The 24,651-nt window shown below is 40.2% G+C and overlaps 1 protein-coding gene across 1 annotated transcript; it reads right to left on the minus strand.

Annotated features, from left to right (window-relative positions):
- On the minus strand, positions 1–23,784 carry si:dkey-23k10.2. Its single transcript, XM_048159958.1, has 21 exons — positions 22,925–23,784; positions 22,242–22,340; positions 21,971–22,084; positions 21,763–21,876; positions 19,800–21,593; positions 19,173–19,346; positions 18,746–18,919; positions 17,436–17,609; positions 17,153–17,326; positions 14,151–14,201; positions 13,839–13,937; positions 10,684–10,779; positions 10,424–10,519; positions 8,445–10,232; positions 8,114–8,287; positions 2,800–2,973; positions 2,001–2,174; positions 1,740–1,913; positions 1,487–1,660; positions 985–1,158; positions 1–877 (listed from the first exon to the last, which is right to left on the minus strand). The coding sequence occupies exons 2-21, from the start codon at positions 22,334–22,336 to the stop codon at positions 697–699; spliced, it is 6,168 nt and encodes a 2,055-aa protein (XP_048015915.1). The 5' UTR covers positions 22,337–22,340; positions 22,925–23,784; the 3' UTR covers positions 1–696.
- Positions 23,785–24,651: the final 867 nt, after the last annotated feature.

The raw sequence follows: 24,651 nt of genomic DNA on the forward strand, positions 1-24,651 counted from the left end.
AGCAGGTAAGTATTTTTATTTTTAAAACGTATGTTTGGTTTGTAACAGGTACAGTTTTGGGTAGTGTTGAATCACTCGATTCAATACTTTCACTATGGTTGCCATTGCCAACTTTTGCCAGGAAAACGTTATCCCAATTTGCACAAATGCATTTTTTTGCCTGTTGACAAACAGCTTGATATGCATGATTTTTAATGTAAACACTATTACACACATCTGTTTAGCTTTTACATACACAAATTAACAGCTTGCAATGTAGTTTGCATTTCGAGTAAAGATAGCAATAATACAACAGAAACGTAAAAAAGGTACATAATAAAATTGTAATAAACAATAAAGTGCAGTAATATCTAGCTAGCTACGGTCCTTTCTTGATACGTCCTTCCCAATGTGAGGACTCTCATGCAACTCACACCTTGTCCATGTTTCACATCCATCTCATGATTTGTCTGCGGCCTTGTAGCATGAAGAAGAATGTGGAAATCTGACAGTGTTTAGCCTGAACTACAGTCCCTGGTGAGAGCCAAAGGTGACGATCAGAGTGGAGTCAACTTATCAGTCATACAAAATTAAACACAGTGCAAAGATGCATAATCAACCTCTTTACATGTTCATACATGCAAGGATGATTTCAGTACAGAAAAATAACAAAAGCTTATTTCTTTAAAAACTGGGTATCTAAGAATAATGATGTGATTAATATTGTAGTTTTTGCAGTGAAAAGTTTGGGTCATCCTTCAGAGCAGACAACAGCTGTCTTCCTGAATCTCCGAGGTTGTTCATGTACAGATCCAGCTCTCTCAGGTGTGAGGGGTTCGATCTTAGAGCTGATTCCAGAACAGCACAACTTTTATCTGTGAGACCACAATATTCCAAACTACAAAGACAAATAAATAAATAAATAAAACCCTGAAGCTTTAGAATTGATTGTAGTTAATGAGGCACCCTATCAGAGAAGGTGCAGGCCAAAAATAATGATCTTACCGCAGCATCTCCAGATTACAGTCAGGCTTTTCCAGAGCAGTACAGAGCATTTTCACCCATAAGGTTCTCAGTTTATTTTGAGAAAGATCCAGCTCTCTCAAGTGTGAGGGGTTTGATTTCAAAGTTGAAGCCAGAGCATCACAACCTTCCTCTGCAATGTTGCAATCTCTCAGTCTGTAAAGAATAAAGAACAAAATCCTAATAATGTTGTGAAAAACTAAATGTACAGTGGGGTCCATTGTCTAGGATGACATTGAAAACCTAGATTGTTTTTTAATGTTTAAATAATGTCGAAATAATGTTTTAAGATTTTAAAAGAATTTAAAGTAACAAATAAGAACATTTGTGAAATTGTACAAAAGGTCACATTGCCCTCAAATTGTCCTTAGTTGTAATATAAATAAAATACTAAAGAAAAAAAAAAGAGACGAATGTTAAATATACCGACATCTATTCTGAAAACTTAAATCAAAAGTTAAATCAGCATTTTCATCTCGCTTACCGCAGAACTTGCAATTTACAGTTTGGATTTTCCAATGCAGCAAAAAGTGGCTGCACACCTGAGTCACCCAGTTTATTCCACCCTAGATCCAGCTCTCTCAGGCTTAAAGGGTTTGATTTCAAAGCTTCGGCCAGAGCAGCGCAGCCCTCACTAGTGACGTCACAATTGTTTAACCTGTTGAGAGAATGACACACTCTTCATTTCTGTCCCCACACAAAACTTATTTGACAAAAGTGGTGAGTGCTGATCTTGCCTGAGCATCTCGAGATTACAGTCAGAATTTTCCAGTTCAGCAGAGAGCTTCTTTACTCCAATGTTTTTGAGTTTATTCCCAGACAAATCCAGTTCCTTCAGATGTGAGGGGTTTGATCTTAGGGCTGAAGCCAGAGCTGCACAACCTTCATGAGTGATACCACAGTCTCTCAACCTGCAGAAAACAAACCAAAAACAAAACAATGTATACATATAATATTTACTGTCATTTATTACTCTCTGTGACATACAACAACCTTACCTCAGTATCTCCAGTTTACAGTGAGGATTCTCTAGTCCGTCAACGAGGTCTTTCATTCCCAAATCTCCCAGTTTATTCCCAGACAGATTCAGTCCTCTTAGGTGTGAGGGGTTTGATTTCAGAAGCAAAGCCATTGAAGCACAACCTTCATCTGTGATATCACAAAGTCTCATCCTACATAGAAAATGGCATCAGCTGTAGGTTAAAAATCATACTATTTCTAAATTACAAAAAAAATAATAAAAAAATACACCGATCAGGCATAACATTATGACCACTGACAGGTGAAGTAAATAACATTGATTATCTCTTCATCATGGCACCTGTTAGTGGGTGGGATATATTAGGCAGCAAGTGGACATTTTGTTGTGTTAAGCCCAAAGTATAGTTCACTTTTTATGCATACGCGAGGGTCAGCGTACAGTGTGTGTGAGACAAATTTCATCATCAGAAGAGTACGCGCACCACCTGATTTTTGTAACCGCGAGTACTTGTACGCGCAGGTCGCAAATGCGCATTTAATTTTTTTTGTTGTTTTGCATTTAATTTGTACTGAACAAACAAGTCAGATCCATGGAGGCTCCACCTCACAACTTAACTTAAAGGATCTGCTGCTAACATCTAGGTGCCAGATACCACAGTACACCTTCAGGGGTCTAGTGGAGTCCATGCCTCAACAGGTCAGGGCTGTTTTGGCAGCAAAAGGGGGACCAACACAATATTAGGAAGGTGGTCATAATGTTATGCATGTATAGTATGCCATTCCTTAGCTAAATGATAATTAGTGAAGCAACCTTACCATAGTTTCTCTAGTTTACAGTGAGGATTCTGCAATTCAGCAGAAAGAATCTTCAATCCAGAGTCACTAAATTTATTTCCAGACAGATCCAGCTCTTTCAGTTGTGAAGGGTTTGAACTCAGAGCCAAAGCCAGAGAAGTGCAGCCCTTATCAGAAATACCACAAAACTCCAGTCTGAGTGAAAAAAAACTGAGATTTTAGCCCGATTTTAGCCCGATTTTGAAAATTTACACGATTTTAGCCAGATTTTGCTACAATCTGCTTGACGTAGGGTGCCATGGAAATTTGTAAACAACAACAGGCATCGGGACGCAAGATTCAAGCTTTTCAGCTCGTGTGTCATAGTGGACGACAGTTGATGCCACGTCTGATGCTCACATCACGACAGAAAGACTAGCATGTTTATTTATTTTTTCTGTCACATGTGTGACACTGGCTAACAGGAGCACAGAAGTGATTTCCTACATGTTTTCAAACATGCTGAAACAGAAGAGAGATGATGGTATTGTACCTGCTAGGTGGAATTTACAATGGAGGAAAGGTTTGTGGACCTATGGCAACAATACTTCAGTCTTTATAATGTTTCCTTGAGGGACTACCATGACAGAGTGAAAAAAGATGAATAAAACATGTTACCAAAACCTCGTCATGAATGGCCAAAAAAACCAAAAAAAAAACGTTAGTCTTTCTGTCGTGATGTCATGAAGCATCGCAGTATGACACACTACATGAATCCCGACACCCATTGTCATTTATGAATCCCAGCGACCACCTATGTCAGGGGACCAAGGAGCCAATTTTTCATATTTTGTTAATTAATTTTTCTAAAAGAGCCAAAGTAAAAAATAATATAATCTAATATTATAAAAATGTTCAATTAGGGCATTCAAGTAGCTTTTATAAACATACTCTAGAAAAAACATTACTCGTGTGCATCTTGAGACAAAACGTACTCGGTTACTTACGTAACCTCAGTTCCCTGAGATACGGGAACGAGTACTGCGTATGGGGAAAAGCTCCTTTTTTCCTCCTTGCTGAAGCCTTTTTCAATAGTGCAGTGTAACTGCACATCTATTGGCTCAAAGGAATGAAACTCTTTGAACCAATGACGGCGCGGCATAGTCACATGAGCCTATGGCGAAACAGCGCGCCAACGAGCCCGCCAAAATGGGCGTGGCTTATGGCTATATAAGCAGGCGTATCGCCATGGGAATCAGTTACTTTCGACTGAAGCGACGACACTGAGCCGCAGTGCCGTGGCACGGCATTAAACGCAGTACTCGTTCCCATATCTCAGGGAACCGAGGTTAAGTATGTAACCGAGTACGTTCCCTTTCGATACTTCACTCATACTGCGTATGGGGAACGAATACAATCACGCCGTGCCATGGCAGGGAACGACAAGAAGATATCTGGGCGCCCAGGGGCCCAGAGGGTATGTGAGGGGCCGGAGGCCGTCGAACCCTTTGTGTTACACTGGAACAGGGAAAGAATTCCCCGATAGGGGTGTGACGACGGAGCTCGAACCGAGGCCGTCGTGTCACACCGCGAGGACCCAAGGTCGGGATATCCAAGTTGTAAAACCTGACAAAAGTGGACGGCGAGGACCAGCCGGCCGCCTCACAGATGTCCTTGAGTGAAACGCCACTAGACCACGTCCAAGAAGAGGCCATACCTCTAGTGGAGTGTGCTCTTACTCTTATGGGGGAATCCAGGCCCATAGAGGAGTAGCATAGAGCGATCGCGTCGACAATCCAACGCGAGAGGCGTTGCTTTGAGACCGGAGACCCCTTGGTGCGGCCGCCAAAGCAGACGAAGAGCTGGTCAGACTGCCTAAAAGGCTCAGACCGCTTAACATAGATTCTCAATGCCCTGACAGGGCAGAGCAATTCCACCTCCCGCTCCTCCGAAGAAGGAGGTAGCGCAGAGAGGGGAATAATCTGTGCTCTGAATGGAGTCGAGAGCACATTAGGAACGTAGCCGTGCCTGGGTTTCAGAACGACTTTAGAGTCATTGGGCCCAAATTTGAGGCATGCAGGGCTCACTGAGAGGGCCTGCAGGTCGCCAACGCGCTTGACCGATGCTAGTGCTAGAAGCAGAGCGGTTTTAAGCGTTAGGGGCCGTAGGTCAGCTGACCGCAGTGGTTCAAAGGGCAGCCCTTTGAGGGCTGCAAGGACTGTGGAAAGGTCCCATGTGGGAACGGTGAGTGGTCTAGGGGGATTCAGTCGCCTAGCACCTCTCAAGAAACGCACAATAAGGCTGTTTCTTCCCACTGCCTGGCCAGAGATGGGAGCGTGGAATGCTCCAATGGCTGCTACGTAAACCTTGAGCGTGGAGGGGGTAAGACCGCCATCCAGCCGCTCTTGGTGGAAAGACAGTATCTGGGATACATCACTCTCCACAGGGTCAACATTGTGTGCCGAGAACCAGTCAATGAAGACCGACCACTTCTGGGCGTAGAGGCGCCTTCTTAGACGGAGCTCTAGCCTGAGAGATGGTATGTAGAATGTTCCCAGGGAGGCTCACCAGCTCCCATCGAGGGACCAGAGGTGCAGAGCCCACAGTTCCGGCTGGGGGTGCCAGATCATCCTGTTTGCCTGAGATAGGAGGTCCCGTCTCAGGGGAATTGGCCATGGGGCTTTCATCGAAAGCCTGAACAGCTCTGCAGGCCAGATTTGGGTTCTCCAGAGTGGGGCCACCAGGAGGACTCTGTGTCCGTCTTCCCTGATCCGTCTGATGACATAAGCAATCATCGCAATCGGGGGGAACAGCATAAAGGAGAAGCCTGGGCCAATCGTGGGCCAGCGCATCCAACTCCTTTGAGAAGAAAGTTAGGCAGTGAGAGTTGTCTTCTGAGGCGAAGAGGTCGACCTCTGCCTTCCCGAAGATCTCCTATATCCTCTGAACCGTCTGGGGATGGAGCATCCACTCGTCTGAGGGGACATTGCTCCGAGACAGCATATCTGCTCCCAGGTTCGATTTTCCAGGTATGTGCGTCGCTCTCAGCGACCGCAGCCTGGGTGCTGCCCATTCGAGGAGGCGCTGCGTCATGGTGCAAAGGCAACTGGACGACAGGCCTCCTTGGCGATTTATGTAGGACACCACCATCATGCTGTCCAACTGGACTAAGACGTGGTGCCCCTTCAGGAACTCCTGGAACGAGACGAGGGCTCGTGAATCTCAAGAATCTCAAGAATCGCCTGTGACAGGGGGCTATCTGGATATGAAAGTAGGCGTCTTTCAGATCCAGCGTGAAGAACCAGTCCTCGGGACGAATCTGCGCGAGGATCTGTTTCAACGTTAACATCCTGAACTTCCGTCTCATGAGGGAACGGTTCAGAAGTCTGAGGTCTAAGATGGGTCTGAGACTGCCATCTTTCTTGGGGACAAGGAAGTAACGGCTGTAGAAGCCTGACTCACTCTCTGCGGGGGGGAACGATCTCTATGGCTCCCTTTTTTAACAGAGACATCACCTCTGCACGGAGGACATGCGCGTCGTCCGGTTTGACTGAAGTGGGAACCACGCCGCTGAAGCGCGGGGGTCTTCGGGCGAACTGGGATAGTGTGGAGCGCAGATGCAGCTTGCCCAGCTGAGGAGTACGCTCGGCCGGCGATGGCGGAGGTCGTACGGCAGGGCTTTGAAGGAAGGGCCCTCTTGTTTTTCCAGCCCACAGCCGCGGGTGGACAGAGGTGAGTGGCCATGGCTTCGTCCAGCGGCGGCATCTCCTCGTAACCCTTCTCACGTGAGCCGTCAACCGAGGTGAGAGCCGCATGAGAAGAAGTTCGCAGGCGGGCGGAGTAAGGAGCACGCCATGACTTCGTCAGCTCCATATGGACCTCGGGGAAGAAGGGTGCAGATCGCTGGCGAGGAGTCTGGCGGGGCCCCGGCAGATACCACTCGTCCAGCCTTCTGCGAGTCGGCTCCTCAGGTGTGGCCCATTCCAGGTCGAGCTCCTCAACGGCCCTAGAGAGGACTCGGATAAGCTCGCCGTCCATTCCGGGCCTAGGGTCAATGGGCTCCAGTGATGGCAGGGGGGCGGGCTCTTCGTCGCCGACCCATTCCTCCGCAAGCGACATGGAGTCGTCGAGCGGCTCATCCTCCAAACCGCCGAAGGAGACGAGGTCGCTCGCTTCCTCCGAGGGACGCTGCTCTGGGTGTGAGAAGAGGACAGGGGACGGCTCTCTCATAGGAGAGGGAGAGGTCGGCGGGCGCTGGGCCGGCGTAAGCTCTCCCAAGTCCGAGCGCTGAGCCCCCCTGCCTCGCTGTCTCTTCCTAGCCGGCTCGCGGGAGGAAGAGGACAGGAAAGCGCCAGGGGTGGGACCGCTTTCAGTGAAGAAAGCGATCCGCGAGCGCAGAGAGGCTAGACTCATAGTGCGGTGCGGGCATGAGGCGCTTGGGTGGGCTCTTTTAGAGCGGTATAGACTGCTGGAATGCTCTTTTAGTGGCGTAAACCGCTGGAATTCGCGCTTTTAGAAAGCTCGCCGGATGGCGGCAGGAGACACTGAGAGTGGGCCGGAAGCTCAGCGGGCGGATCGAGAGCGGTGCTCGAGGCGGCAGTCTGCGGAGGTGCCGGCGCTGAAGCAGGCGGCGATCTCAGCTGTCCTCTGCGAGGCCTCTTCAACGGCGGGAGAGAGCTCGTTCCAGGCGGCGAAGGCGTTCAGCAGGAATCCAGCGAAGTGCAGTCGTCGCTGAAGGAGAGAGAACTGATTCCCATGGCGAAACGCCTGCTTATATAGCCATAAGCCACGCCCGTTTTGGCGGGCTTGTTGGCGCTCTGTTTCGCCATAGGCTCGTGCGACTACACCACGCCGTCATTGGTTCAAAGAGTTTCATTCCTTTGAGCCAATAGACATGCAGTTACACTGCGCTATTGAAAAAGGCTTCAGCAAGGAGGAAAAAAGGAGCTTTTCCCCATACGCAGTATGAGTGAAGTATTGAAAGGGAACTATGGCACTGACATATTTTAAGATATGTGCAAGTTACTTTCAGTTAAAACAGCTCAAACATGCATTTTAGTCTGGGACTAGCTAAAGCCTTGTCTGTAAAATTGTGGGCTAGTTTTCCAATTTTTTAAGATGATATAGGGGCCTTAAAATAAGCTAAACTGAAATGAAATGCAAACTTGCATTTTAAGACTTTCATAAAATATGTCCTGTGTATTTTGTCTCATTTCTAAATTTGTGTTTTAAAGATAGAGTACATGTACTACTTCAGTATTTCATTTTATTTGTTATAAACAGACAAATAAACCAAATAAAGGAAAATAAAGAGAAAAAAAAACAGAAGAAAATAAAAACAAAAAGATGAATTTACCCCAGTCTCTCCAGTTGACACAGTCCATTTCCCAGTCCAGCACAGAGTAGCTTCAGTTCTGAATCATTTAAATTACTTCTAGCCAGGTTCAACTCTTTCAGACATGAAGTCTTTGAGGTGAGAACAGAAACTAAGGTGGTACAACCTTTCCTTGTCAGGTTATGCTCACAAAGCCTGCAAAGGAAAACATTTTTTTTTATTCATTTTTTTTTTTTTTTTCATTTCAGCATGTGTATGTATAGATAGTGTGTATGTATATGTAGTATGTATAGATATTTTAATTAAAATAATTTAAAATACTTCTAGATTAATTAGTACTAGCATGACATACATTGCAGTTCTGGCTGCTTCAAGCACCGGCTGTAGTCTTTGAAGACATTCATCTGACAAGACGTGTGTCCCGATGTATTTGTTTAAATCAAACACATCTAGTTTTTGCCCTGAGGTCAATAATACAAAGACCATTGCTGACCACTGCGAGGCTGTCAGTGTGGTATTTATTCTTGACCCAGATTTTAGATAATGCTGGATTTCCTCCACTAGGGAATGATCATTCAGTTCATTCAGGCAGTGGAATAAATTGATTAATTTCTCAGTAGGAGGATTCTCTTTGATCTTCCCCTTTATAAACATAACTATTCGTTCTTTGTTGTCGGAGCTGCTTTCCGTCTGTGACAGTAGGCCTTGTAAGAGAGTCTGATTGGACTCCATTGACATGCCCAAAAGGAAACGAAGGAAAAGGTCCAGATGTCCACTGGTACTCTGCAGAGCTTTCTTCACAGCTCTCTGATAGAGGTCAAATATTGAACTTTGTGCAGCGCAAGGCAGAAATTTGAGTAGAAAACCTGGTTGGTCTAATTCATTTGTCTTTTGATTTACAAAGGAGAGGTACACATATAAAGCTGCTAGATGTTCCTGAACACTCAGATGAACAAAAGAGTAAACTTTCCCCTGAAACAGCCCTGATTCTTCTCTGAAAATCTGAGTGCACAATCCTGAGTACACAGCTGCTTCTTGCTCGTCAATGCCAAATTTTCTAAGATCTTCCTCGTAGAAGATCAGATTCTGTTTCTCCAGCTGCTGAAAAGCCAGTTTCCCCAGTTTGAGAATCATGTCCTCTGCTTTCAATTTCTTCTCATAGTCCTTCTCATGTTTGATGTTGGTCTGAAGGATCAGGAAGTGTGTGTACATTTGAGTGAGAGTCTTGGGAATCTCTCCACTCTCTGCTTCACTCAACATCTTCTCTAGGACAGTGGCTGAGATCCAGCAGAACACTGGGATGTGGCACATGATGTAGAGGCTCCTCGAGGACTTCAGGTGTGAGATGATTTTATTGGCCAGACTCTGATCTCCGATTCTCTTCCTGAAGTATTCCTCCTTTTGTGGGTCACTAAAGCCTCGTACCTCTGTCACTCGATCAACACACTCAGAGGGAACGAGATCAGTTGCTGCTGGTCTGGAGGTGATCCAGATGAGAGCAGAGGGAAGCAGATTCCCCACAATGAGGTTCGTCAGCAGCACATCCACTGAAGCTGATTCAGTCACATCACACAACCTCACGTTGTTCTGAAAATCCAGAGACAGACGACACTCATCCAAACCATCAAAGATGAAAATGATTTTACTTTCATTCAGAGAGATTTCCAGGTGTTTTAAGTCCAAAATCTTTATAAGATCTATGAGACTGAATGTTTGGTTTTTCAGCAAATTGAGCTCTCTGAAAGGAAGTGGAAATATGAGGTCAACGTCCTGATTCGCTTTCCCTTCAGCCCAGTCCAGAATGAACTTCTGCACAGACAGAGTTTTTCCAATGCCAGCGACTCCTTTAGTCAGCACAGTTCTGATGGGTTGGTTTTGTCCAAGTAAAGTTTTGAATACGTCATTCAGGTTGATTTGAGTATCTTCTGTCGTTCCTCTCCTAAATGCAGTTTCAATCCATCTGATATCATGTTCATTATTGATCTCTCCACTTCCACCTTCCGTGATGTAGAGCTCAGTGTAGATCTCATTGAGAGGTATGGGGGCACTGTTTGTTGATTTCCCTTCATGCACACACTGAAAAATGCTCCTCAGATTTGATTGGAATGCATCTCGAATTTTATCAAGGGGTGAGGCATTACTGGAAATCCAAAATAAAACATGTTATTCTTTTAATACATTTCAAACTATTACTCGCAGAGCAGACCATTTACTACTTTTAATATGTATTATTTAATATGGAGATTTCTAATACTACATACAATAAATAGCAAACTATACAAAAGACTGAAAAGTTATATAAAGGAGGGTTTAATCTCGCTGATCTTTTACCTGGATTCTTTTAAATCCAATGGTTTATTCATTGATAGATCACTCCTCATGGACTCATGACTTGGACATGGAGAAGATCTCCCCATCTGCACTGAGCTTCAGAGAAACAAAGACATTACAATTTAATAGTCCCAACTGTGAAACAGTCACAAGTGTGAGAAAAATTATAAGATAAAATTATTTTTTTTTAAATGTTATCTCTTTTTAAATTTGAAAAGAAATAGAGAAAGAAGCTTAATTTTTATTAATATAACTTTTACCTGGATTCTCTTAAATCCAATGGTTTATTCATTGACAAATCACTCCTCATGGACTCATGACTGGGACATGGGGAAGATCTCCCCATCTGCACTGAGCTTTAGAGAAACAAACATTACAACATTAATTCAATGGAGCTTCCTCTCATTCAGATTCAAGTATGACACAATAAAGTAGGTGCAATTGTGAGAGAAAGAGCCAATATTAATAAAATAAATGTGCAATTTTTTTATATAAAATTTAAATGTAATAATAATTCAAAAGTTAAAAAGTGAAGGGAGGATTTATTTTTATTACATAAATCTAAAGACCAACAAAGTCTTTAAAACTAGCTAAAATGGGTTTTGATCATGATCATTTACCTGGACTCAAGAAAAGTCTTTTTAACCTCGAGTTGATCCATTGAATGATTACTCTTTATGACTGGGTCTTGTTAATAAATATTAAAAGGGTTCACCCAAAAAAGAAAAAAATGTCATCAATTACTCACCCTGATGTCATTCCAAACCCATAAGACTTTCATCTTCAGAACACAAATGAAGATCTTTTTGATGAAATCTGAGAGATTTCTGCCCCTCCGTTGACAGCTAAGCAACTGACATTTTGACGCTTCATAAACTTAATAAAGAGATCATAAAACTAATCCAAATAAATTGAGTGGTTTAGTCCAAATGTTCTGAAGAGACAAAATCACTTTATACACTGAACAGAGTTAATTTAGGCTTCAGAAAATTTGGACTAAACCGCTCAATTCATATGGATTAGTTTTACGATTTCTTTATTAAGTTTATGAAGCGTCAAATTGGTAGTCGCAAAGCAGTCTATGAAGGGGCAGAAATCTCTCAGATTTCATCAAAAACATCTTAAAGGGTTAGTTCACCCAAAAATGATGTCATTAATGACTCACCCTCATGTCGTTCCAAACCCGTAAGACCTCCGTTCATCTTCGAAACACAGTTTAAGATATTTTAGATTTAGTCCGAGAGCTTTCTGTCCCTCCATTGAAAATGTATGTACGGTAGACTGTCCATGTCCAGAAAGGTAATAAAAACATCATCAAAGTAGTACATGTAACATCAGTGGGTTAGTTAGAAGTTTTTGAAGCATCGAAAATACATTTTGGTCCAAAAATAACAAAAACTACGACTTTATTCAGCATTGTATTCTCTTCCGGGTCTGTTGTCAATCCGGGTTCACGACTCCGCAGTGACGCTGCTGATGTGTTATCCGGTGCGCCCGAGCTTCGTTTACAGTCTGAGGGAGACGCACGCTGTATTCAAACTATTCTACATTGTTTGTATTTTGGTATTGCTATATTTTTTAAAGGTCCCGTTCTTCGTGGTTTTTTGAAGCTTTGATTGTGTTTATAGTGTGCAATATAACATGTGTTCATGTTTCGCGTGTAAAAAAACACAGTATTTTTCACATAATTTACTTATCTGTATACCGCTGTTTCCACTGTCATAAAAACGGGCTGATGACTTCCTTGTTCTATGAAGTCCCTCCTTCAGAAATACGTAACGAGTTCTGATTGTGCCAGCGGTTCCTGTGTTGTGATTCGACAGCTCTGAGCGCACCGTGCCCGGAAAGGTCACGCCTCTTACCATAACGTGGAGATGCACGCGCTCAGTGTTATTGTAAACATGTCTTTAATTTTACCCTATCAATTTGAGCCGGAATCAGACCCGGAGAACATAGATGAAGAGGATCGAGTAGAACCTGTGCAAACACGTCTTTTGCAGGATGTATCACAATGGTAAGCTGTTTATTTACAGTAGGTAACGTTACATATGCCTAAACATAGAACAATGATTCGCGTGGCTGCAGCTAAACCAGCATGTGGTTAAACAGTAAACAACATATATAATCAACAAATAATTTAAACTGATCATAACAAACACCAACAATCGATGGTGTCCGGTTGAATTACTACACTTTTTAAAAGTTTTGGTCGGATAAGTTTCAATTGCCATCTAGTTAACAAAGCTAAACAGCGTTGCCCTTTGTGTGATAAGTTACAGAAACTGTTAAACGCACCAACGTAAATAATAAAATACACTTACCGGTTGTGGTCCACAAACAGCGCCTTCTCCAGACAAAGAGGGAACTGCTCCATCTTTCAAAAATAATCTTTGTGCGAATCCGGCATTAAACTGACTGAGATTGAGGAAGCTGTCCTCAGTAAAATGTGCTGCACATAGTTTAACATGTGGATTATAATTTTCGGGAACCGAGTTAAACATAAATTGTAACCACTGATTTCTAAGTACAGCGTCCCTGGGAAGGCCAAACAAAGGTGATTGGACTGCGGGATGAAAATAACAGCGTTTCGACGACATGGCGACAAACACACTTTACAAACGCAACTCTTGCTCTTCTCCGTGGGAGCGCAACAAGACCACGCCCCCTTTTTTGTGTATTCCTGTGGGCGGAGGTTAGTCAAAACACAGTTTTAGTGACGTCATTAAAGAAGGAAGTAGAGGGATGTAGTCCAAACAGGCCGTTCGTTGTAGGCTATTTCTGTTAAATAAAATATCTCGCTTGGCATTGAACTTTGAGCTTTAAAATTTTACAGATTTTATTTATACTCTAACAACAACATTACACACTAACTAAAGTTGGAAACATGGGATCACGAAGAATGGGACCTTTAAAATGGTGCGTAAGTGCGAATGTCGCGGATGTCCTAATTGGAAAAAACAACGACGTAAAAGTGCATTACCAACGCCGACAGATGAAAGGATTCAATGGAATCAATTCAATAGAAAGGATTCTGGAAGAGAATACAATGCTGAATAAAGTCGTAGTTTTTGTTATTTTTGGACCAAAATGTATTTTCGATGATGAACGGAAGTCTTACGGGTTTGGAACGACATGAGGGTGAGTCATTAATGACATAATTTTCATTTTTGGGTGAACTAACCCTTTAATTCGTGTTTCAAAGATGAACAAAAGTCCTGCGGGTTTGGAACGACATGAGGGTGATTAATTGATGACAGAATTTAGATTTCTGGGTGAACTAACCCTTTAAAAAGGAACTACATTCAATAACCAGCAAGCTACAGCTGAGAATATGTCTGTGCATTACATTATTTTTGCTTGGAACTAAAGACTGAAAAGTTATATAAAGGAGGGTTTAATCTTGCTGATCTTTTACCTGGATTCTTTTAAATCCAATGGTTTATTCATTGACAGATCACTCCTCATGGACTCATGGCTGGGAGTTGGAGATGCTGATCTCCCCATCTGTACTGAGCTTCAGAGAAAAAGAGGCATTACAACATTCACTCAGTGGAGCTTCATGTCATCCAAGTACGGCACAATTAAGTAGGTGCAATTGTGAGATAAAGAGTCAATATTAATAAAATAAATGTGCAATTGTGAGATATAAAATAACATAATTTAAAAAATAAAAAGTAAAGGAATTTTCTTTCATTTTATTACATAAAACTGAATCATTCTCTTTTACCTGGGCTCAAGAAGAGTCTTTTTAACCTCGAGTTGATCCATTGAATGATTACTCCAAATGATCGGGTCTTGTTAAATCTGATGTCCACTGTTAGATTGTGCTTAAGTGAAATAGAAATTGTGGTAACATTATATTAAGTTTCAAATTTTGCAGCCTCTACGATAAATTAATAGTGTATTTAGTTGCCAACCTGTGTACAGTAAGCCAAGATTTTATTTTTAGCCAGCAAATAAAGCATCAGTTACTTATATATATAGTTATATATATATATATATAAGTATATATAACAGTTATATATATATATATATATATATATATATATATATATATATATATATATATATATATATATAAAAAATCAAAACACTTACTATAGTTACTCATATTAGTGGAGCATTCGGTCACATTTTCAGAACTCATTCCAGCTGTAATGACTCTGCAAATAAGCCAAACAATAGTCATAGTAACAAGTGAACAACATAAAAATATGGCTATAAAGTTACCTAATTCATTTGAGACACTATGAAACACCAAATATAAACACAAAAAGGCTATAAATGCAATACAAAATACTAGACAGTAGTCACGTAGTGTAAACATTTCTATTGTTTTTTTTTTTTTTTTTTATCTTTCAAAACAACAGTTGTTTTTGTCACAGTACAAGGCAAACATGTCACCAAACTACTTTATGGTATTTACCCTAATTCTTTCAGTCAGGTGAACTGATCATAAGACTGCTTTCAAATTCTAAATTCACATCTAAATGTAAAATAAAAAACAACCAAAAATCATTGTCTCATTCAAATAAACAAAATTTAATGCATACCTACTTCATAGTGTTAACTAATTTAGTTTGGTTGAACCAACTCCTTTTGCTTTTGTAGGTTTTTGAGGAAATTATGCAAATTATATTTTAGAATTTGACAGTTAAAAAGCTGATAAATGAACAATGTTTCATATCAAGCTAATAATAAAAAAAGAACTGCTACAAAAAAGAATTCTTGTAAAAATAATTTAACAACATTATAACATTAACAAGTTTGTTTATACTCACTTTGGCATCTTTTTTAATGAGAGCATGATCTTTAGGAACAGAACTTCATTCTTTACCTTGATTTAGTGTAAAACAGATATATTCTCTAGCCCAGATGGCAACAACCCCGCAAATCAGTCACCTAAGATTTTTTAGGCAATTTCTAACTTTCATTTCTGTTCACTGGTCTGACAGCTCTCAGAGCACCACACCCACCCTCATCCCCAAGATCACTAGAGTATGCAGGTAAACAACTGGCAGAAATACAAGACAGACCACTTTCTAGTAGAAACATTGAAAGCCTGGTTTGACTGGTCACGGATCGCTTTGATCGGAAGAGGGAAAATATATGTGGCTCCGCTTCACTCATTCCAGGCCAGCTTTTGTTTGCTTTGCAACAGTTACTGAAACTACTAAAACACACAAAACAAACTACAAAACACATTAATGAATGCATAAAACTAAAAAATAACCACAGCCTACCTTTTCTAGACATTCTTCCTGAGCACATTCTTTCTTTCTCTCTTTCTGTAACTTTCTGATTGCTATAGATACATCTTTTCATTCAAATGTCAGCTCAGTGGGTGTACATTATTATACCTGCCACATAAAAGGCAGTACAAACCATAGCAACATTAAAACAAACCAGAGTCCTTGAGAGAAGAATACAAAGTTAATGCTAAAAATGATGGTAAATCTTCTCTTTAATTCACATAATTTGAATTGCCAGAAAAACAGCTGATTTTTTTTGTGTCTTGTTTATTCACAAATATTTTAATGATAATAATAAAAAGACAACCTTTTTTTTTTTTTTTTTTTTTTAGATAAATTGACAACAATTGGAATTAAATCCACATTTCAGCTTTATATCAATCTGCAACAATTACAATATAATTACAATATAAAATAAGCACAAAAATTATTTTTAATGCATAAATAACTAAATGGTAAAGATCATTTAACCCCAAGGGAAATTTCATAGAGAACATTAATGTTTACATATTTATAATGAGAATATCGCCATCTGCTGGAGATAATCTAAAACATTCAGAAAATAGTTCCATCACCACCACAATGTGTTGGACAGACTTTATCAAAAGAATCATCAAAACCAAGTTAATTTCAGCTCAAAACAAATGGGTCTTCATGTACTTTGGAAAATAAGTTGTGAAAATGAATGAAGAATTAAAACGCTGTGTATCAGTCACTGGTACAAATCCACTTCATCAGTTCACCATTCCTTAGCTGGACTCTTCAAATGAAGCTTAAAAAAAAAAAAAAAAGTATTTCTTTCAGATAAAAGTATATTTCTCCTGTATGTTGAATACATTATTCTCCTAGCATTTAAAGCAACAATTTTTCCTTAGTTAAAGGTGCTAAAGAGGATGTTTTGTTTTATACATTTTTGCAATATTACTTGAAACTGTCTTTACTAATCTGATAAAAGACTATTTATTAGGTGCACTGAAAGGAATAAAATTAATATATATCATCTGTGCACGAGGTAGGGCCTTAAAAACATCAGCCAATTAGCCCTCTGGCTTGTCAATCACTGCCGTGACATTCCTTGTGAGAGACGTGCGCGGATTGGCTCTCTGGCTTGTCAATCACTGCCATGATGTTCCTTGTGAGAGACGAGTGCGGCTGCGCGCTCCAGTAACTTTCCACACTCCACAGGTGCTGCATGCAATGTTTTTGTCAGGAGACAGGACTGCAGATTATGAGTTACCTCCGGTGAGTCCGACATAATGAATCCACTAACACGACACAGCAAATGCCGGTGGTAAACACTCGTGTTCCAATACTCGTGCACGAGTTTTGGGAGGCGTTCCTTCAAAGGAGGGGCGGTTGTTCTTACGCATGCGCTCATTTCAAAAACTCAGTAACAGTCTTTGGTTTCTCAGTCGACGAAAAGATCCTCTTTAGCACCTTTAATGAAAATCAAGTTTAAAAAAAATCTCAAACTTACTGTAATTTTTCCAGTTTATAGTGTGGATTGAACTTTATTGCAGTGAGCATGTCAGTGCCCGTCTCTGTGAGTTTATTATTAGTCAGATCCAGCTCTTTCATGTGTGAGGGATTTGATGTCAGAGCTAAAGCCAGAGTAGCACAACCTTCATCTGTTATATCACATTCCCTCAGCCTTCAGACAGAAAAATTACACAGTATTTACGCTCTCATTTCAGAACACACTACAATATATACACTTTACTTTTCCTTATAGGATTACCAATCCTAAATAATGATCTTACCACAATATCTCCAGGTTACAAAGAGGATTCCCGAGTCCATCAGAGAGAAATTGTACCCCTGCATCTCCCAATTCATTCTCAGACAGATCCAACTCTCTCAGGTGTGAGGGGTTTGATCTCAGAGCAGAAGTCAGAGCTGCACAACCTTCATTTGACAAGTTACACAATCTCAGTCTGCAGAAATAACAATGGGACATTCATTAAAAGGTACATAACACACACAGTTTTGGCCAATCTCGTGTTAATCTTGAGTACCTATAGAGTAGTATATCATCCTTCTTATATCCGACAAGTCTTTAGTTTTATCAGATTTAAAAAAGAAAGATATGCTGTACCAAATCTTTCTGAAAACAGCCAAGCTCCCGGAGGCGTGCCGTGTGCGAAGCTAAAGAGTGACGAGCATGCGCAGCTTTTGTGTAGCGAAGCTATCCAGCTAAACAAATGTATTTAAACACACACAATACACCATCGCATTATCCCTGGATAACTTTGATTCATTATACATTCGTGTTGTTTACATTATATGCACTTAGACTGCCAACAAAACAGACATTTGATGCAGTTTAACTCACCACTTGCGGTTTCCGACTCATGACCGGGATCTTTTCCCGCTGTGACCGCTCTGTCTTTCAGTTTCAAACAATCTGTAAATCCAGCATCGAACTGGGCCACTAAAAATGTGATTGCAACTTTCACGACTTTATACTTTTTTGATAGTTAATTTAAGGCGGATTCTATGGTTATTTAAATGACAAATGTCGAGAGCGCATCAATGTAATGCGTGAGCACAAATCTCTCAGCTCCACTTAACGCTGGGTTCTTTGGGAAGCAAGGTTATCTTTCCCTCACAACCAAAAACACTCTTCTTTGGTGACATTTTCGTGGTCTAAAAACAAAGTAACAAATCTTTCTCGAGCAAATCCTGTGCCGGGCTGCTGACGACTTCCGTAACCCTAACGAAGCACGTTGATGGGCGGCTCTTGATCTCTCGCTCTGGTTGATGTGTGTGCGCGCTCTTCCTGGAGAAATGACCATACAAGGAATTCCACCCTTTATTACATAATACAGGGCCATACTCAAAAAAAAAAAAAAAAAAAAAAACTCTCCGAAACATGTAGGAAATCTGAAGGACTATTTTTGGCACAGAAATACTCAGTTATACGTCCAACTCTCCAAAAAGTTAATGTGCTGATATTCCTGGTAAACCATCAAAACTAAATGACTAGCTTCTTAACTGGACTAATTACATATTTTGAATACCAACATCAGACCATTTAATTGTCTTTTTTTGTAGGTCTTGAAGAACTTACTTCAGTGTCTCCAGTTTGCACTGAGAACTTTTTAGTGCATCAGAGAAAAGCTTCATGCCTTGATCTCCTAGGTTATTCTCAGAGAGATCCAGCTCTCTCAGATGTGAGGGGTTCGAATTCAGGGCAAAAGCCAGAGCAGCACAACCTTCATCTGTGATATCACACCGCCACAACCTGCGGACAAATAAAGAACAGTTCTTAATTCCAGGAATACAGCGCAATATGCAGTATAAAAATGCTAATAAAACTTCAAGGATGATTATAAAACTTCAGACAAACACTTTAAACTGTGTAGATTGTGTTAGTAGTTCAGATAATATATGGAGGACAGCTGAAGTGTTAGCAATATTGTTTATAATAAGATCTCATGCTATTAAAAAATAAAGAAAGTTAAAATAGAGTTAAAATAAGTCTAAAAAAGTTTTACCACAGTGCTTCCAGTTTGCAGTGAGGACTTTGCAGTCCAGCACAAAGTAACTTCACACCTGAACTCTTCAGATGATTGAAGTTTAAGTTCAGTTCTCTCAAACATGAGAATTCTGAGCCGAGAACTGAAGCCAGATCAGTACAACAATTCTCTGAGAGACTACAACAGCCAAGCCTGAAAATAAAACAAGATCACTTTTATGCATTCATTATTCAGTTTATGCAAAAATACTCTGAACCTGCAGCTTTTCAATAAAATATCAATGCTTTAATGGCACCAGGAAATACAATTTAATGCTTGTATTAATGAGTTCTAGTCAAATGCACACATCTGTACAAACACATGTAAGCACAAAGGATCTAAATATGAGATTATACATTATTATTAAAATATAAATTATAAATATGCTTTTAAAATGTCCAAACTTGTTTTAGACAAAGTATAGCAAGTCATTCTGCAGGGCATTACTTCATGTAAACATATACAACCCATATACACATAGACTGTCAATCACACAGATCCATGTGGTTTAGAAGCTCTATAAACACTTGATTTCACGTATTTTTAGGACAAAATGCAGATTTACTTCATTATTGTGTTCATAATGTGAAAGAGCCATTCACTTACTGAGCTGATCTGGATGCTTCAACCACAGGCAGTAGATTATGGAGAACTTGATCCTGTGTGATGTTTATTTGGTTGAACTCATCCCTGATGTATTCCTTTAATTCAAACTCTTCCAGCTGCTCTGAAGTAAGCAACACAAAAACCAGAGCTGACCATTGTGACGGAGACAGAATGGCATCTCTTATCGTCCCTGAGCTCAGATACTCTTGGATTTCATTTTCCAGAATATGATCACCTAGTTCATTCAGACAGTGAAACAGATTGATGGATTTATCTGGATAAAGATTTTCTCTAATCTTCTTCTTGACATACTGGATAATTTCCTCTGTATTGTGAGCCATTCCTCCTGTTTGTTTCAGTAGGCACTTAAAAAGAGTTTGATTGGACTCTAACGAGAGACCCAGAAGGAAGCGAAGGAAGAGGTCAAGATGGCCATTCTTACTTTGCAAAGCCTCTTCAACAGCCCTCTCATAGATTGTGAAGCATGCTGGGGACTGAACATTGTATTTTAAGGCCTGGTATTCACTGAGAACATCTACATTTTTCAAACTGAATGAAAACAACACATACAGAGCTGCTAGATGTTCCTGAATGCTGAGGTGAACAAAGCAGTAGACTTTCCTCTGACACAGACCAAACTCCTCTCTGAAGATCTGAGTGCACAATCCAGAGTACACTGATGCTTCTGTCACATCAATGCCACACTCTCTCAGATCTTCTTCGTAGAAGATCACACTGTGTTTCATAAGCTCTTGAAAAGCCAGTTTCCCCAGTTTGAAGATCATGTCTTCATCTGTCAATTTCTTCTCATAGTCCTTCTCATGTTTGATGTTGGTCTGAAGGATCAGGAAGTGTGTGTACATTTGAGTGAGAGTCTTGGGAATCTCTCCACTCTCTTCTCCATTCAACATCTTCTCTAGGACAGTGGCTGAGATCCAGCAGAACACTGGGATGTGGCACATGATGTAGAGGCTCCTCGAGGACTTCAGATGTGAGATGATTTGATTGGCCAGACTCTGATCTCTGATTCTCTTCTTGAAGTATTCCTCCTTCTGTGGGTCATTGAAGCCTCGTACATCTGTCAATCGATCAACACACTCAGAGGGGATGAGATCAGTTGCTGCTGGTCTGGAGGTGATCCAGATGAGAGCAGAGGGAAGCAGATTCCCCACAATGAGGTTCGTCAGCAGCACATCCACTGAAGCTGATTCGGTCACATCACACAACCTCATGTTGTTCTGAAAATCCAGAGACAGACGACACTCATCCAAACCATCAAAGATGAAAATGATTTTACATTCATTTGGAGAGATTTCCAGTTGTTTTGTGCCCATGAAAAACTCTAGAAGACCTTTAAGACTGAATGTTTGGTCCTTCAGCAAATTGAGCTCTCTGAAAGGAAGTGGAAATATGAGGTGGACATCCTGATTCGCTTTCCCTTCAGCCCAGTCCAGAATGAACTTCTGCACAGACACAGTTTTTCCAATGCCAGCGACTCCTTTAGTCAGCACAGTTCTGATGGGTTGGTTTTGTCCATGTAAAGGTTTGAAAACGTCATTCAGCTTGATTGGGGTGTCCTCCGCTGAGGCTTTCCTGGAAGCTTTTTCAACCCAGCTGATCTCATGTTCATTATTGATCTCTCCACCTCCACCTTCTGTGATGTAGAGCTCAGTATAAATCTCATTGAGGAATGTTGGGGTTCCTTGCTTTTCTATTCCCTCATGGAAACACTGAGACTTTGTCTTCAGGTCTGATTTCAGTTTGATGCGGACTTCAGCATTTTGACAGTCAGAGCTTCAACATACATTAGAAAACACAATGTTAGCAAATTAGCAAGTACAGATTTATACACGCCCAAATATAACTTGATTTGACTTTATGAAAGTAAATGTTATAAAACTTATCAAAATTGATTTGATTTTTTACAGTGGCTTCAATTTACTTATACTGTATGTCTAAATACCTGCACTCTGTACTGATCTCATGTAGTGTTGGGTTTCTCCTATCCAAACTCTGACCCCGTTTTCTCACATGTGACTGGAGCATTTTACAGACTTCAGCATGTTGACAGTCATTACTATGAGTAATTATGACACAGACAAAGCTTTAATATTCAGGCTTTACATTTTATAAATGCCTCCAATGTTTTCCATCTTCATTTTTAAACATACCCATGTTCAGAGGTGTCTCCATCCTTAAAGAACACTGGATGCTCTATTGACTGGCCACTGTTTATGGACACACAGCTGGGAGCTGACGAGTATGGTTTCTCAACCTGCATTGAACTTCAACAAAACAAATTAATGAATATTTTGTTCAGAACTGATTTTATCATGAAATGTTCTTTTATTCAGATAAGACTTTATCAATAAATATGCAATGTTCAAAAGTGACCTCATCTGTCTTTAAATTTACAGATTTTCTAAAGCATTTCTGTTGTACCCGTTATCTTTAAAGCATGAGCCATGTTTGCTTGACCAGCACCTTTTTAGGGACCCACAGCTTGGCTCTGGTGACTCAGGTCTGTCTGGCTCCATTGATCTGTAAATGAACCAATAAAGCACTTTGCATGCAAAATTTTCCTTTCAAAGCTGTTATCTTGACAATATTTATATCAAAATTTATAAATGCGTTTTATCTCAATATTGACGTGTGTTTGAGACTACACTGAATTTAAATATCTAATTCTTCGTTTACTTATTCTAATCTTACGATGACTAAATGCAAATAAGTAACTTCTTAGTTTTACTTGAGAAAAATAAAGTGTCTATTTGTTAGTAGTAAGATTTGTAGACAATTTTATTTGTATAGCAGCAAAGCAGCTTTACAGAAAGATATACATATATGTATATTTATTATCTTGCGATAGATCTGTGCCACTTTTAATAAACAGAACCGCATTAAATTACTTAAATCATGTTTTACTAGCACCACTGTGTAGTAAACTGATACAGTATACAGTAGCCATTTTGACTAGGCATTGCATAGAAAAAAAGTTTAATATAATACACTCTCTCGACAATAACCTGGGCTTCATTCTGTAACCTAAGATCAACACTGTGTTGTGAATGAGGTGGGAGTCGGTCCTGTACAGAATGTTTGTGTGATCGTGCCAGTTTACTTACCTGAGTCAGGTGGATCTCGCTCCGTTTCGATTGTTTGCCTATCCAGCACACCGGCGTCAGTACAGTTCAAGTTAAGTTACAATGTATAGGAGTGGTGAAACAACATCAAACAACATTCTTGTGAAAAGTTATCCCAGATTGACGAGGGAGACAAAACTTAGTTAAAATTGGCCGCATATTCTCAGATTCGAATTTCCCAGATTAATAACTCGAGAGCTAAACACTGTTGCTACACAAATAACATCTCTTTTCAATCGCAGTAACGTAGACAAGCAGCTACAACCTCATTTTCCTCAAAATCAGCTTTCCTCCGCGGTGGACAAAATACATGGATCTCTATGCGCGGACGGCTGAGAGACAGATTCGAAGGGACCGTCTGCAAAGTGCAAAACCGAAAAGCGACAAAACAGTCATCTTAAAGTCCCCTTATAGTAATTTTTCCCCCTTAAAACTCATCATTGATCACCAAAATGACATATTTAAAAAAAATTCGTTGCTTTTAGTTTTCAGATTTAAAAAAAAAAACATTCATATGAAATCCTGCAGGCGCCCGTGCCTTCTCCTTACATGAAACAAATGCACATCCTTGAATAAGCGCGGATTTCCAGCGTATTTACTTGAGCTTATGAGGTAGGCTAATATCTATGGTTTGATCCATTCCAGAGGCGGCCAAAATCAGAATTTATAATGGACTGAATAGCTCTCTCTGAACTTGACACACTGACTGAATATGCACACGAATCACGGTCACACGCACACACTCAGAGTAATATTGTTTTAGCTATTTTTTATAGTATTAAAGTAGGCCTATTTCAAAGGACAAAAACATGAACTTTATTGGCTTTACTTCAAGTCAGCTGTCACTTAACTTAGCGCGAGCCCCTATGCACTCATACACTTGGCACAGCCCTTGCGACAGTTCTGTCATTCTTTAATATGAATTAATATAATTATCCTTTTGCCTGACTACGTTATCAAACAGCTAATAACTTTGCTAATGTTACACATGTTCCTGTTCTTCATCTCAGAGTCAGACAGCTGCCTTCTAACAATCAGTATCCTTACAAACGCTTTGAACAACTCAGAACATCAGTGGAGAAAGGCATATAGTTCATCATAACATCGTAATAGACTGGCTATAGTGCTAAATCTACACAATTTTTCATATCAACAGAAAATTTACCGGGATAACCTGGCTTCTCTCGAGACTTTCCTGCTTCAGAGCAGTCATAGTTAATGATATGCTAAACTCTGCAGGCACGTTGTTGTGATTGGTTACAAGGTAGAATGTGACGTCACAAACACCATTGATTTCAAACTGCGGGTTTTTGGTTTACTGCAGTTTTAAACATAAAATACTCAGCAATGGTGCTGACTTATGAATTTGCACATGGTTTGTCTTAAAGCATATAATATAAAAAAACACTACATAGACATATTAACAACATTAAAAACTTGATTTTCACCACAGGGGGTCTTTAAATGTTACACACTGTAGTGTCACCAGATTCAGTTCACACATCACTGCAGTCCTGATAGCTATACTACTACACTTATTTTGGAAAATTTTATTTTTTCATAATTTTTATGCTTTTTTTATAATAAAAACTTATGGTTATTTACGTTATTTGATTATATTCACTATAAAAAATAAAAAAAATAAAAAAAAAATTATACAAAAAGACATTTTTCCAAAATAAGTTTTGTATAACCATCAGGAGAGCAGT

The sequence above is a fragment of the Megalobrama amblycephala genome, linkage group LG16, assembly GCF_018812025.1.
Source record: "Megalobrama amblycephala isolate DHTTF-2021 linkage group LG16, ASM1881202v1, whole genome shotgun sequence".
Classification (NCBI taxonomy): Eukaryota; Metazoa; Chordata; class Actinopteri; order Cypriniformes; family Xenocyprididae; genus Megalobrama; species Megalobrama amblycephala.